At 39.0% G+C, this 15207-nt stretch overlaps 1 protein-coding gene across 5 annotated transcripts; it reads right to left on the bottom strand.

Moving 5' to 3' along the window:
* Window positions 1-312: 312 nt before the first annotated feature.
* Window positions 313-12318, bottom strand: ppp1r32 (protein phosphatase 1, regulatory subunit 32). 5 transcript variants are annotated; one of them, XM_051952600.1, is made up of 12 exons: window positions 9274-12318; window positions 6579-6681; window positions 6366-6479; window positions 2543-2696; window positions 2411-2456; window positions 2179-2279; window positions 1457-1522; window positions 1283-1369; window positions 1126-1191; window positions 943-1037; window positions 483-587; window positions 313-405 (listed from the first exon to the last, which is right to left on the bottom strand). In XM_051952600.1, exons 3-12 carry the CDS (start codon window positions 6476-6478, stop codon window positions 387-389), a joined length of 852 nt encoding a protein of 283 aa, XP_051808560.1. In that variant the 5' UTR covers window position 6479; window positions 6579-6681; window positions 9274-12318; the 3' UTR covers window positions 313-386. The 5 variants fall into 5 exon arrangements, with proteins under 5 accessions (XP_051808560.1, XP_051808558.1, XP_022053587.1 ...); XM_051952598.1 differs by having other exon boundaries at window positions 6366-6483; window positions 6579-6694; window positions 9274-12314; XM_022197895.2 differs by having other exon boundaries at window positions 6366-6483; window positions 9274-12313.
* Window positions 12319-15207: the final 2889 nt, after the last annotated feature.

Consider the following 15207-nt stretch of genomic DNA (forward strand, 5'->3'; position numbering starts at 1 on the left):
CATCTCCCTTCACTCCCTCTTTGGATTTCATATCACTCCTCTCACCCAGCTGTACGACTGGCAGCTTCTCAGCTTACACAAGAAGGATCTCAAAAAAAGATGCAAATTAACAGTTTTTTGACTGGATTATTATAAAAACAACACAGATGAGGGAGTAATTAAAGTTTTCAGCACTTCATAATGAGAATACTGTACATGGTCTCACTCACACACCCACTGCTTTTTATTCCTACGCAAACTATCCATCCATTGTCTTCCGCTTATCCGAATACAAATTATTGTATTTATATAAAAAAAACTATACCAATAGTGTTAGAAGACATAATAGGAAGCATTTATTTTTGTGGTGAGCAGCTCTGCAGGAAGCATCACTGGAGCGAGGAGGTCTAACCCCTAAAGATGAACCTGTGGAATGAAAATGGATCATGTGAGTCATGGAAAACATGTGCATGGTGGGACTTAATGCTGCAGCATGTATGTACCTGTCCATTTCCCGACGAGTGTAGCTGTTGTCCATTTTGGTGCTGATAATTCCTGCACAAGTAGGACCAGATTTCAGCTTTTCCAAGTCAGCGTGATGGCAGAAGCTGGTAAAAAAACAATGAAAAACAAAAATTTAGCTAGATAATTGTAATATCTGTTTTATCTGGTACATTTAGCAGTGGTAGAAAGTAATAAGTGTCTGCTTCAGTCACTTAAGTAATAATTTGAAGTTATGGTTCTTTATTTAATGTTAATTTTATAGGACTTTATGTGGCACTAAATTTCAAAGGTTAATACTGAATCTTTTATTCCTGTATATTCTGTAGTATAATATATCTTTGACGCCTAATTGTAATTCTTACATCTTTTCAATTCAGGACTTTTGCCACAGTTTTTATGGTCACAGTTATTTAGAAAAATGATTCTTCCATCACTGCTGGAAATGCCGAAAAAACTTACGTGCTCTTGTAATGCGTAGAGAAGTGTGAACCATCTAAAGGTGTTTTAGGGAAAATTTGGTTGCTCTGTGCTGCTAGAAGAAACCCTGTGGGCTCCTAAAAACATAAAAAACATAACATTACATAATATCGAACAATACACAGATAATCTTTATTAAAAGAAAAAGAAGCTATAAATAAAAACCTTTCTCCCAATGGCCTTCAGAGTTGGTGCATTGCTTTTAGTTTCAGGTGATGGCAGGAGGGAACTCTAGAAGATCACAGATGGTAATGTTATTGTATTATCATAGTTTTAAAAAATAATAAAGCTATTTTTAAAAAGCAAGGAGGGTGTCACTAACTGGGCAGGCCAAAGGAGCGGCGACACCTTGTGTGAATCCTGATTCTCGACAAGAACGGCTACACACCCCCAGTATTGCCTCAGTACCCTCAAACACAGAAGAACAAACCTCAGTTAGTCACCAAATGACACCTGCTTTATTAAACATGAAGATATTCAGTCAGTGTCCTTCTACCTGCAGCCATGACGGTGGTTTGAAGTCGTTTTTCATCACTGTGCTGTGAGCCTGAGGAGGTTTATCCTGACATGTCCACAAAACATTTTAAATACAGCAATGTTTAAAGTAGACTTTGCATAGGAATTGATGGACTTATTGCGCAAGTTTAGCTGTTAGAAGACCTCCAAATAATTATGTAACAATGCGTTTGTCTGTTTCTCCAAATTTTCAGGTTTTCCAAAATGTTTTTGTCTCGTATGTTCCAAGAAATAAATGTTCAACAGTAGCTTACAAATATTTTGTCTCATTTTTTATAAAGGCTCAATAAATTCTCCTTGTACAGCGAGTTTGTAGCAAATAAAGAGTAAAGTGATTTAGTCGGAAACAATATTTTGCCTGTTTTGCAGCTGTAAAAAAGCAATTATAGCAGCAGTCCAATGTGTGTGATGTTGAGTTGAAATAAATTGTTCAGCCTTTGCTCATTAAAATAAGCAAAATGCCGCCCAGTGCAATAATGTGGCTCATTTTTGAGTGTTTAATAGTTTAAAATATATAAACAAAAAGCATTTTGGACAGCAATGGTGCTCTATTGAACAGAGCCGTGATATATTATCCACTTTGGGAAGCGCAGGCAGTACAGTTTGCGCTGTATTTGGTTTTGGTCCTTCTGTTGGGGATTTGTTGACAGTAAGAAAAATAAGGAAATCTAAACTATATAGAAAGCATAAAGCAGGACTCACTGTGCAGTTGTTTTTCTCCTGAAAGGTGAAAAATGTGAGATCTCTTCCCTCAGTGAAACCGGTTTCTGTTTTTGGACCCACGGTCACATGGTACCGAGAAACTGGAGGAAGAGCAACTGTTCAAATCCACTTATATTTCAGTTTTTCCTGTATAGTCTTATAATTTAATTTGTCATTTAATAAATAAATACATCACTTCCCATAGCCTTGACGGTTGCTGCATTTATTTTACCTGCAGGAGGGAGAGGAAAGTCCAGAAACGATCTTTGGTATTCTGTCTGAAGACAAAAAGACAGACAGTTGATGTATTTTACTCTTTTTAACATCTCAAAGTGTTGTTTACATGTTGTTAAACCTACTGCACCTTCTCCTCCATAGCTGCTGTTTTCGGCTGAGTCCTCGTCTGAAGGAAGCCGCTGTCTCTGGGTTTGTTAATGATGTTTGGCAAATAATCAGACTGGATGTGAGGCTGGTAGTGCAGTTTAGTCTGAGACATGTAACTGTCTGATAATGAGAGTCTGGAAACAAAAACAACTCACCTGAGTCTGAGGAAACACTTCAAAAGAACATTTTTCATTCATGACAGTCTGACTGCCTGTTTTTCCTTCATCGCTTCAGGAAGCTAATTTACAGCTGAAGCACCAGTTCCATCAAAAAATGCTCTTGAATCCTGTGAACTTCTGGGACAGAGAGACTCAAAGTTCACCGTAATTACAAAAAAAAAAACACACTGTCTTACTCGCCTGATCTGGCCCAATTTATACCGTATCCTGCTTCCAGCCTGGAGGAGGTGAAGATGAGTGCTACTTCATCTGCTGTGCTCTCATAGCTGAACATTTTGACTTAATACAAGGTTCTGATTTATTTTGGGCAAAGATAGAAGACATACAGTGGGTAAGGAAAGTATTCAGACCCCTTGAAATTTTCACTCTCTGTGTCATTGCAGCCATTTGCAAAAAAAAGTTCATTTTATTTCTCATTAATGTACACTCAGCACCCCATCTTGACAGAAAAAAACTGAAATGTAGAACTTTTTGCATATTAATTAAAAAAGAAAAACTGAAATATCACATGGTCATAAGTATTCAGACCCTTTGCAGCCACATTCATATTTAACTTACATGCTGTCCATTTCTTCTGATCCTCCTCGAGATAGTTCTGCTTCTTTATTGGAGTCCAGCTGTGTTTAATTAAACTGATTAGACTTGATTAGGAAAGGCACACACCTGTCTATAGAAGACCTTACAGCTCACAGTGCATGTCAGAGCAAATGAGAATCATGAGGTGGAAGGAACTGCCCAAGGAGCTCAGAGACAGAATTGTGGCAAGGCACAGATCTGGACAAGGTTACAAAAGAATTTCTGCAGCACTCAAGGTTCCTAAGAGCACAGTGGCCTCCATAATCCTCAAATGGAAGAAGTTTAGGACGACCACAACTCTTCCTAGACCTGGCCGTCCAGCCAAACTGAGCAATGGTGGGAGAAGAGCCTTGGTGAGAGAGGTAAAGAAGAACCCAAAGATCACTGTGGCTGAGCTCCAGAGATGCAGTCGGGAGATAGGAGAAAGTTCCACAAAGTCAACTATCACTGCAGCCCTCCACCAGTCGGGGCTTTATGGCAGAGTGGCCCGACGGAAGCCTCTCCTCAGTGCAAGACACATGAAAGCCCGCGTAGAGTTTGCCAAAAAACATATGAAGGACTCCCAGACTATGAGAAATAAGATTCTCTGGTCTGATGAGACCAAGATTGAACTTTTTGGTGTTAATTCTAAGCGGTATGTGTGGAGAAAACCAGGCACTGCTCATCACTTGCCAAATACAATCCCTACAGTGAAACATGGTGGTGGGAGCATCATGTTGCGGGGGTGTTTTTCAGCTGCAGGGACAGGACGACTGGTTGCAATTGAAGGAAGGATGAATGCGGCCAAGTACAGAGATATCCTGGAGGAAAACCTCTTCCAGAGTGCTCAGGACCTCAGACTGGGCCGAAGGTTCACCTTTCAATAGGACAATGACCCTAAGCACACAGCTAAAATAACAAAGGAGTGGCTTCAGAACAACTCTGTGACCGTTCTTGACTGGCCCAGCCAGAGCCCTGACCTAAACCCAATTGAGCATCTCTGGAGAGACCTCAAAATGTCTGTCCACCAACGTTCACCATCCAACCTGACAGAACTGGAGAGGATCTGCAAGGAAGAATGGCAGAGGATCCCCAAATCCAGGTGTGAAAAACTTGTTGCGCCAATCCCAAGAAGACTCATGGCTGTACCAGCTGAAAAGGGTGCTTCTACTCAGTACTGAGCACAGGGTCTGAATACTTATGACCATGTGATATTTCAGTTTTTCTTTTTTTAATGAATTTGCAAAAATTTCTACATTTCTGTTTTTTTTCCTGTCAAGATGGGGTGCTGAGTGTACATTAATGAGAAATAAAATGAACTTTTTTGATTTTGGCAAATGGCTGCAATGACACAGAGTGAAAAATTTCAAGAGGTCTGAATACTTTTTGTACCCACTGTACTTAGATCTGGTACTTCTGCAAAAGTACAAGTACCATAGTGTAGAAAAACTCTGTTACAAGTATATCCTGCATATAAATCCGAAATTAAGTAAAAGTAGAAAAATATGAACATCAAAACATACTATCCAGTTTACTCATTGTGCAGAATGGCATGTTTCACAATAATGTGCAAAAATATGTTCATCACTTAAATGTTGGCACTGGTAAAGGTGGTTGAACTACTTTATTTAATTTATTTGCTATGTAACTTGTGAATTTCCCCTCAGGAATCAATACATTTTTCTTAAAATTTGCAATAATTAATTTGTTGATCATATTTTTCATCATTAAACCAAATCAGCCAAATACCTTAAGTTAACAAATAAATGCAGTAGAGTAAAAAGTACAATGTTTGCCTCTTGAAGTAGAGTAGAAATATAAAATAGCAGGAAAAAGAAATACTTGAGTGAAATAAAAGTAACTCAAAATTGTACTTGAGTAAATGTTACTTTTTGGAAGAAAGTAGTTCCCCTGAAAAATATTCACAGCAGTCTGTACAGTATCCTGAGCACTCTAAACGTAACCCACATCTGTTGATTGCTGTTTTACAGAGTACAAGCTGACATGCATAAAAATCACAGGTTTGTTCAGGAACAACAACGTCTGCTGAGGTCTTGCTCTTGTGTACGATGACTCACTGGAGTAGCTTACTGGAGCTGCTTTTAATTCCACCTGTGCTTTTCCAACAAGTAAAAATGTCAGCTCTGAAAGTCTGTTTTCTTAAGTGTGGAGGCAGAAACCTCAGATATCTGTAAGACCCTGCACGTCCATTTAAATCCACACAGAAGATTGCAATCTTTCTGGCTGATTAGATTTCTGAGTATGTAGATCTCTGTGTACACTTGGCTGACATCTCACAGTTTCATCTGCAACCTGTTAGAGTTGGACAAATATTCTATCTACCGCTATATCACGAAATGTTTTCACTGCAGATTTTGATCTGTCATGGATAGACAAGCACATTTATAACAACCATGCATTCTTAATAGTCACGTGTCTGAGTGGTCCATCACAATGTAAAAGTGAAAATGCATAAACAACAAGTTTAAAACTCTGCAGAAGTGAGATTTAAAATGTGACGGCCCTCACTGATGTGCACAAATAAAACCCCAGCCTCCATTAGAATGTATGTTTAGTCATTATTGTGTCAGATTGGCTCTTTAACTCTCCTGTTATCCTCATTTACGGGAACCAAAAAGTATGGTTTCCTTGTCTGAAAAAAATCCAGAAATTCCCCAAATTTATGAAAATTTGCAAAACTTTCAGGAAGAAAATTCCAATAATTCCTTAAAAGCTTTCCTAAAAACTTTCATTTGAAAAAAAAAATCCCCCAAATTTGGCAAGAAAATTCTTGCAAATATTTTCAAAAAATGAGTAAAAATCTTCCAAAAAAAGATTGATTTTTTTATTTATGAATGTTCTTAAGAAACATTTTTGGCATTCCTTTTTTTCCATCAAAAATGCTCAACAATTTCCCAAAAATGTTGAAAATGTGGGCATCAGAAGTTTCACTGTGAAAATATACATTTTTCTCCAGATTTTCAAACTTTAAAATGGATCAGTTTTGACCCGCAGGACAACACAGGGTTATAACAATAAAGAAACAATCAGCTGAGCCCTGACACTTACCCAAACTGAGGGTTGTCGGTTTGGTCCAAACTGGGCGTGTAGTAAATCGCTGGTCTCTGGTTTGATGTAAAGCCCGTCTTACTGGGACGTCCGAGGCAGGAAGTGAAGCTCATCCTTCCTGAGACAAATGTACAAAAACTGTCAGTCACACTCTAAATCTGAATCAAAATCAGTATGATAAAAGCTGTTAATCCTGCAGGTCCTCCGCCTCACCATAAGCAGCGTTGAGCAGCATGTTGCTGGTCAGTCGTCCTCTCCTGTCAGTTGCTCCAACAGTCGGCGTGGCAATCCTCCCCTGCTCAGCCATCTGTGACTGCTGTAATGGAAACCTTCAGTGACAACAGTGACGGATAGCAAAAATCCTCCGGGTATGTGGGCAATGCTGTGACCACAAATGAAAGCAGCAAACAAGGTGTAACTCCTGTGTTTTGTGGCTTTGACAGAATCCAGCCAAACTTGGAGCTCAGTGAATAAGTGGTAACACAGTCTGTGGGAAATAATGCAATAAGTGCTCCCTCTGTCAGATGTAGTGGGAGTGAGCACAAACACCCGGAGCTCTCACAGTGAAGTTACAGCTACTTTTATTGAACCTGAATATAAATTACCCAAGCAAAAATAATCTGTCACCGAGGACGAAGCTTAACTTACTCCCAGGACGCACCTGCAACTCCAGCTCACCTCTAGTCTTGTGCTGGGTTTGCAGGTAAACAGGTTTCTGTTGCTAGGAGATCCAACACAAGAGACAGCACAGGAGTGAAACAGTCTGCCCCAAGTCATGTCTTTAATTATAATTTACACTGCGGCAGGGGTTTTTGAGCAGATTCACCTTTTGTTCCCTGCGATGTGTTCAATATTCATTCATTTTGCTCATAATACCAAACAATGAAGGCAGCAGACTGTTGCAGATGAATGTTTGTTTTGTCTTCTGTTGCCTTACAACTGTGTCGGATGAGCTCAGATGTTCCAAATGTTTTTGTAAATTGATTTTAAACTGGATGGAGGGTTATCGATTACCTCTACTGACATAATATACATCAGATTTGCTCTGCAGGACTGTAACGAGGAAATTTGAACCAAACACGTTGATTTTTATTAGTTAGGACCCCTATATCTGGCTGAAAAGATTAAATGACTGTCTTATGAAGTAAAAATGGAATTCTTGCATAAGAACATAGATAAGTATAAGTACATAATATTTTGTAAAAAGTGAAGTCTCCTGAAATAGAGGAGCCAAAGAGCAAATATTTGAGTGTTTGACAAACCAATTTTGTAGAACAAAGTTTGACGAGAGTTGAGGAGCCTGACTTCTTTTTCTAACATTATTACTTCTCAGCTCAAGTGCTTATTTCAAAGAATTTATCACTATTATTTGTATGAAATGCAAATACTTTTTGCTGCACGGTGTTGTCATATAATACACAGTAATCAAAGTGGTTAAACATGGATTTCTTTCATTTGCTTGAGTCAAATTCAAGTTTGAATCCAACAAACTTCCAATTAGAGCAACAGAAGCCGGATGTTTCAGTCATTCATCAGCACTGTTTGCATTATATTTAAACTTCTCTGCTTGCACATTAACTGACTTATACAGAGTCTCAGCAGCAGCAGGTGGTGTTCAGGTGCAAAACTCATTTCTAATCCTATTTGTCAGTTTAATTAAACATAAATATGTCATAGTTACTATTATCTACATTATTACTCAGCAGCCGTTCTATCCACTATTCAATCCACATGTTGCACATTCAGATTTACAGTTCCAGCTTGTCTTCAATAATATGCCATAGTGTTATTAATACTGTAAAACCAAACACCTCATGATTTGACTGGTGACCTTTTTTCAGTTATTATGGATGCACTAACATTGCTCTACAGTAGATAGTAATCATACAGTATATATTGGTAGTTAAACATACAATTAAAGGTAAAATACTGTGCTACTCAGCAGGGCTTTCAGAGTTGCATTTGTGCTCATTTAAATCTGCACAATTCATTAAACAATTTAAATTGTTTTACATTATGTATATAGTGTAGCTTTCTGTTTTATTGATTCAAATAGTTTCATCTGCTTTAATGATAGAGAGGCTAATGAGGGTGTGTGTGTGTGGGGGGGGCACCAACTTGATTAGATTTTTGTGCTGCTGCTCAAACAAATATATTTCCTTCCTTATCTTTCATAATTTTTTTTTTGCTTCACCATCCTCGAACAGAAGCAAACGTTCGCCTGTACGCTTCCTCCATGCGTCCACTGGATGGCATTGTGATGCCACCGTGACTCTGACTCCAGACTGGGGTTATATAAAAATGATGGATGGCTTGAAATTTGCATGACATCTTGATAAAAATGTCCATCCCAGACAGGGAGTTATCATCCAATGCTGTTAGCTGCAGAAAAATGTCTGAACATCATCTATACTACATCCAAACACGTACGTCTACACGAGCATCTCAGCTTAATCCTGGGGATATTCACCTCCTGGTGAATTTACGACATCTGGAACCACATTTTGAGCTGGACATCAGAGTCATTTTTCCTGGATGCTGACATGGGCACATAATACAGATCAAGGAGACTTTTGTGTTGCATCAAAAGGGTAAAACAGTGTGATCTCAATCCTGTGAATCTCACACAACGCCTGCTTTCTATTCTAGATCCCACATCCTTGCTATGCACAATATGGACACTTCAAACACAGCATCATTTTCTTCCCCGTTTCATTATTCCCAAGGATCCTGAATAACAGTATGAAAGCTAAATGTTTTTTTTTTTTCGATGCTAAGCTGCTCACCCTTTGGATCAGTAAATCTGACAGTGCATAACAGTCACACCATTTCCACACCCTTCCTTTAATTCTCACCTCCTATCCCTTCTCTTTTATCTCATTTCCTTGGACTCACACTGCTTCCTCACCTCTGTCACATCACTTCTTGGTCCTTTTCTTCCCTCCATCTGGCCAACACTGGTAGTCGACGGAGCCTGTCTTTACCAAGCTGTTGCTTGTATTGCCGTTCCACAGTCTTTCTTGCTTGACATGCTGTCGAGCCAAGCCTGGAACTGTTCATTATCTTCCACCAAAAAATAACTACAGGGAAACGCCTGCATCATTGAAACTGACAGTCTCATTTCCTGCTTCTTTTCTCTTAAGCACAATGTGCACATTATTGGCATTTCTAATTATAATCTCACAGGATCCATAAAGCAGGAGATATACCAGGCGCCTGTTTTCATTCCAGTCAAAGACAACAACAGATGATTTCACTTATTCGAACAACTCCAGCCTGAGAGTCAGAGAGGAGGAACTGATCAGTGGAAGCACCTGCTGTACTCTGTTTGAAATAAAAACCTGCTCTCTTCTGATTGTTCCTCTCTGCAATACAGCAATCTGTGTTTGCTCTCCATCTGCACAATTCACATGTAGCATGACTGAGCTGTAGTCAGACTCAGCTGTGATGGAGGCTTCTTGATGAAACTGAGCGCAAAACTGACAATGAAGGAGTAAAAATCCTGCACCTCCTGCAACAGTTTGCACTTGAAATAACACTTAGAATGTAGAAGGGGCCTAAAAGACACAAAAAGGTGGATGCAGTCGTTCTAAAAATAGATGGAGGTGATGCAAGCAAGGGTCTCCCGTGGAGCTGATGCGCTTGGCTCGCCTGCAGCCGTCTGTTGTAGTTCAGGGAGGGACGAAACCTCGGCCCCTGTCTGCAGGGGCTCGGCTGGCTCTCTGCTCGTCTCCTGCTCCACTCCGGCTCCTGATACTCTGCAGCTCGGGGAGGAGATTCTCAACGGTTTCTCTGTCAGTTCAATAACCTGTTTCTGTGTCTGCCATAGAAAAGCACGGAATTAATGTTTAGAGACATAAAGAGACAGCTCAGGCGCTAAGACCGTTCTTTGTGTGTCAGGTCTCAGAGGTGCTCTCTCTGCTTCACTGCTTCTCTGTTCTGAGTCTTATCTCCTTCCTGCTTCCTTTTTGACTTCTGTACTTAATAGGCAAATCTGGCACGCACGGTTTGGAGTATATTGCATTGTCATCCTTTTCCATTTTGAGTTTCAGTCAGCTCTGGTGCGTGTAATGCTAAGGAGGCAGACCGTGATGAGTAGAGGAGGCTTTAGGCATAAAGTAAGATGTTTAAAGTCAAAACAAGAACATTTCCTGACATGTACAAGACAGACAAGTTATTCTCTTGATGACAAACTGATTAAATTAAGGAAAAACAATCTTTCACAATCTTGTTGATGCTGCAGGAGATGCCTTTGAATGTTTACGCAGTCATGTCTGACAGAGCGAACTTGAAACACGTGGAGCTGTTGGACCGAAGAGCAAAATGTCAGAAGTGGAAGGAGCTGTATGAACAATGCAACTGCAAATTAATGAGATAATTTGTCATCATCCTTGAAACGGGATGAAAAGTTCCTTCAGAGTGTAGCATGTAGCTGTGTGATTCATTTACTTTCTTGCTGACTAATATGTTGCTCAGAGCAGAGGCTTTCCACTGGCCTATACATTTTAATTGCTCTCAAAGGCAAAAACAACCTTTGCAAATTGCTGCTTCTGTCAGCGAATGGTGGCACGAGTTAAATTGGAACGGTGTCATTAGAGCTTCTGATTATTTACATTGGAATTTAATTACACCCTATGTGTGTACAATTTGAATTCAAAGAACATTAAAAGACACACCGTTTGGCATTAAGTATGTGGGTGCATGTAAAAAACAGACTGTTTTTCCAATTATTGGAGACAGGACACATCCTTGGTATTACCACTGCACAATGATACTGTAGACTCTCTAAACTTGATGTGCAGTTCAGGAGGTTGCTTTCCTGTTTCAATGTGACAAAACCCCAGCTAAATAAAAGAAACAGTTTACCAGTTTGACTGGCATACACTCAGTTCTGATCTCAGTCTCATCCAACATCTTTGTTACAAACTGGAACTTGAACTTGCAGCCTTTCTTATCACAGAACGTCAGCATGACTTCACTAATGCCTTTGGAGCTGAATGGGAGCGAGGATCCAGTTTCAAAATGTGGAATGCATTACCTCAAGAGTTCCTTTAAGGAGCTCCTGACTTATTGCCAGACCTTCTAGAATGTCTTCTTTGGTCAACCAACAGTCCTAAACCAAAGGTATTAAGTTTGCTATCATAGACTACTTAGAAAATCAGCAAATATTCACATTTTAAAATCTGGACACAGTTCATTTTCAACATTTTTGCTAACACCTGCAGGGCAAAACTTTTGTTTCACTTTTCTGGCAGTGACAACAGTAACACAAAACTATTAAGGGGACTCTATGACATATGCCTTATGGTTAATTATTTGTTGTTTAAACTGTAATTTTCCCTTGAATGCTGAATTTGTTCTTTATTTGTACAAATAGGAGATGGAGCACAGTTCTTAATTCACTGCCGTTTCTCGTGCAAACAGACGAAAGGTTCAACACTACCATGTCTTAATCAGCGTCAAAGTGGACAGACAGGTATATTCAAGCTAAATTAGAAGTGCGATTGTCATTTCATAATTATTGAACAGGATTTAGAATCTATTGGATGATGAATCATAGGGTGGGAATTTCTGTCGTCAGTGTCTGAGTGCCACATCACTACACCATGTCAGAAAACAGGTATACAGGCCTCTGTTTCTATTGCAAGCCGTTTAATCACTTAATATCTAGCCTTGGTATGTACTGCAAGCATCTGTAATTAAAATTTTCCTTAAAAAAAACCCTTTCTGATATCCACAGTGTCATTCTTCCCATCCACAGTTATCATTTCAAATATGTGTATTATTGTACTCAGAATGAATTACATCACTTTTACAAGTCATGCGTGTAGAGTTTCTCACTACAAATATCTACAATCCACATTGCAGATATGTGCAGCTGAATTCTGAGTAGTTTCATAGACACCCCCTGTCAAAAGTTTTAGGACACTTTCTCATTCAAATAAAGTAGAACCTGTCCTACAACTTTTGACAGGGGCTGTATCTACCAAATTTAGTAAACATATGCAGTACATCAGGCTGAACAAAAAAGTCAGTGACAGCCACATTCCAAACCCAACAGGAAGTGAGCTATTTTGCGTTGAATGTCGGATTTTGCCCATTTTTCATTTATTTCTAGAGCGAACTCCTCCTAGGGGGAAACTCCAATTCCCCTCAAATTCGGCCAGCACATACAGGAGGCCTTAATGATCCAAAGTTATTAAAATCTTTTTCCAAAGTCAAAGGGCATGTCCGTGGCGGCCTCTGGAATTTTGATCCTTCGCCATGAAATTTCAAATGCTGTGTAAATGCCCTGAACAGGCTTCAATCTGCCTGAAACTTTACATGTATGATCAGAGTCCTGCCCTGATCACATCCATATGATGAAATACACCCCCTGTCAAAAGTTGTAGGACAGGTTCTACTTTATTTGAATGAGACAGTGTCCTAAAACTTTTGACAGGGGGTGTATCTACAGTTTAAGCCTGACTAGTCATAATCCTGGTTCAAGATATCGTTAATTCCCTCATTGTCCCTTTAAGATCTCTTCATTTAAGTTTCAACTAGTCAGAATGACTGCAAATTTTTCAAACTGGGTTGATGGCTATTCAAAATGTAATTACAGATATCTTGAATTAGAGTTTTGACTGTGTGAAATGAAGTTGCAGGTCTCTGTAGTTACGTCAGAAGTCAGAGGCAGAAGAGGCAAACTGCAACCATAACCTCTAATGACAAGTAATTTTACTGTCATGTCAGAGAAGTCTTCTAGTTAATTTTCCCCATATCTCTCGAATGACCAAAGCTCTCTTTGTTTCAAACTCCTCATTGATCAGTTCTTCCCATTGCATGGCAACTTCTAATGATTGTATCCTCCACAGCAACCACCATCACTTCTGCTAATGATGTTTCAAATGCTTTGTTGGACCGATATCCAACCAGGAGCCTTGGGTGCTAACCATGGCAAATGCCACTCTTAAATGTATTAAATAGAGTTAAATATTGTACACCTGGGTTAAGTTGAATATATCACACTTTGGTTGTCCATAGGCCTTTAAAAGTGCTATATAAATAAATCTGACATTGACATATCAGTTTCCCTTGTGGTTTTGTCCACTTTTGTCTCTAATGAAGACACAGTTCTGGTATTGTGTTTGTCTGTTTGTACAATCAAAGGCTGTCAATTGGCGGTGTGCTTCAGCCCTCTATTGTACTTGAAAATTTGCTGTCCTTGAGCTTAGAGGCACCTGTTTCATTTTGCTTGAAGATATACAAATAACCTTGTTTGTACTAGATTTGTTATCTCGAGCTTTTCTTGAACGCTTCATGTTTTTGTCCCCACTATGGGCACTGCAGTACTCCTAGTTGCTATATCCTACTCCATCTTCACATCTGCGGTCGCCCCTGTCTTCAGCTCTTGCAAACCAATCATTGCTGGATGATATAAAACACATTGCTACCTGCGCATCAGTATGGGAACGCTGCCACAGACACTAGATTGAAATATTCAGTATACCGAGAGATACAGAGAGATTTACCTGGCTCTGACAGGCTTAATCAGCATTATGTAAATTCCTCTGACTTGAATGCAACGGATGTTCATTTATGTATTTATAGAATCTAAACGTCTGCTAGTGGCTCAATGAGGCAGCAGTGCTTTGTCTGTGTAATGCTAACGTCAGCACAACTTTCTCACAATGACAATGCTGATGTTTAAAAGGCATATTGTTCAGCATGTCTTGGTTTTTTAATGAGCATGCCAACACTTGAGAATAAGAACGAGAGTACAGTCTAAGCAGACAGGAAGTCACTGGTTTTGCAGGTCAGGTCATAAATCATCAAAGTCTTGTAGCACATCAAATGTTTGACCCAATGATGCCACAAAATGAAGAGCTAAGGGATCAATAAAGCTATTTCAATTTGATCCTTTGACATTTGTTGTAAATTTCATGGCAATCCATTCAATAGCTGAGAAGACTTCACATTCAATACGGGTGCCATAAGTGAAGTCAGGAGCCCAACTAAGTCAGTAGAATGTGTCTGCCGGGAACCATGAATATGTGCAGAAAATTTCATGGCAATCTGTCGAGCAATTGTTGAGATTTCTCAGCCTGGACGACAGCAGTGTCACTCTGGGAATGAAATGATTAATAGATAATCAAAATTGCCGCAGATTAAATGATGAGTTAATTAGCTAATTGTTTTAGCTACAGCAGCATGCTAATAACTGGTTTTAGAATCAGAACGCATACGGATGTGATGGCTCTTTCTATCCATCTCCAGCGTCAGTGGATAGAAATCTCTAAACAACACTGCAAAAACTCAAAATCTTACCAAGTCTGTTTGTCTTATTTTTAGTCAAAATGTCTCATCCCACTTAATTTAAGATAAATTCACTTAACAAGTGACATTTCAGCATGACGGAGGGACTTGTTTCAACACAATGCATCTTAAATATCTTGTTAAGTCAAACAATCCTGAAATTATCTTGTTTTGAGTTGAAAACTCAAAATAAGTTGAACCCTCGTGTCATCCTGCGGATGAAATTGACATGGTTTAAAGTTTAAAAATGTGGGGAAAAAAATAGGTTTTTATAGTGAAAACTTCCACATTTTCAATTTTTTTAGGGGAAATCTTTTTGGGAAATCTTTGAACATATTTGGTTGAAAGAAAGGCATTTTTTAAAAAAAGGTTTCTTTAAGAACATTTGGAAAAAAAGCAACCACAATCAAGCGGATTTCACTGGATTTTGGTAGATTTTTTTCCTGAATTTTCCTAAATATTAGAACTTTTATTGATATATATATGGAATCACTTTACTTACTTTTAGGATTTTTTTCAAGATTTTTATTCAATTTTGGAAAAT

Source organism: Acanthochromis polyacanthus, chromosome 8, assembly GCF_021347895.1.
Source record: "Acanthochromis polyacanthus isolate Apoly-LR-REF ecotype Palm Island chromosome 8, KAUST_Apoly_ChrSc, whole genome shotgun sequence".
Classification (NCBI taxonomy): domain Eukaryota; kingdom Metazoa; phylum Chordata; class Actinopteri; family Pomacentridae; genus Acanthochromis; species Acanthochromis polyacanthus.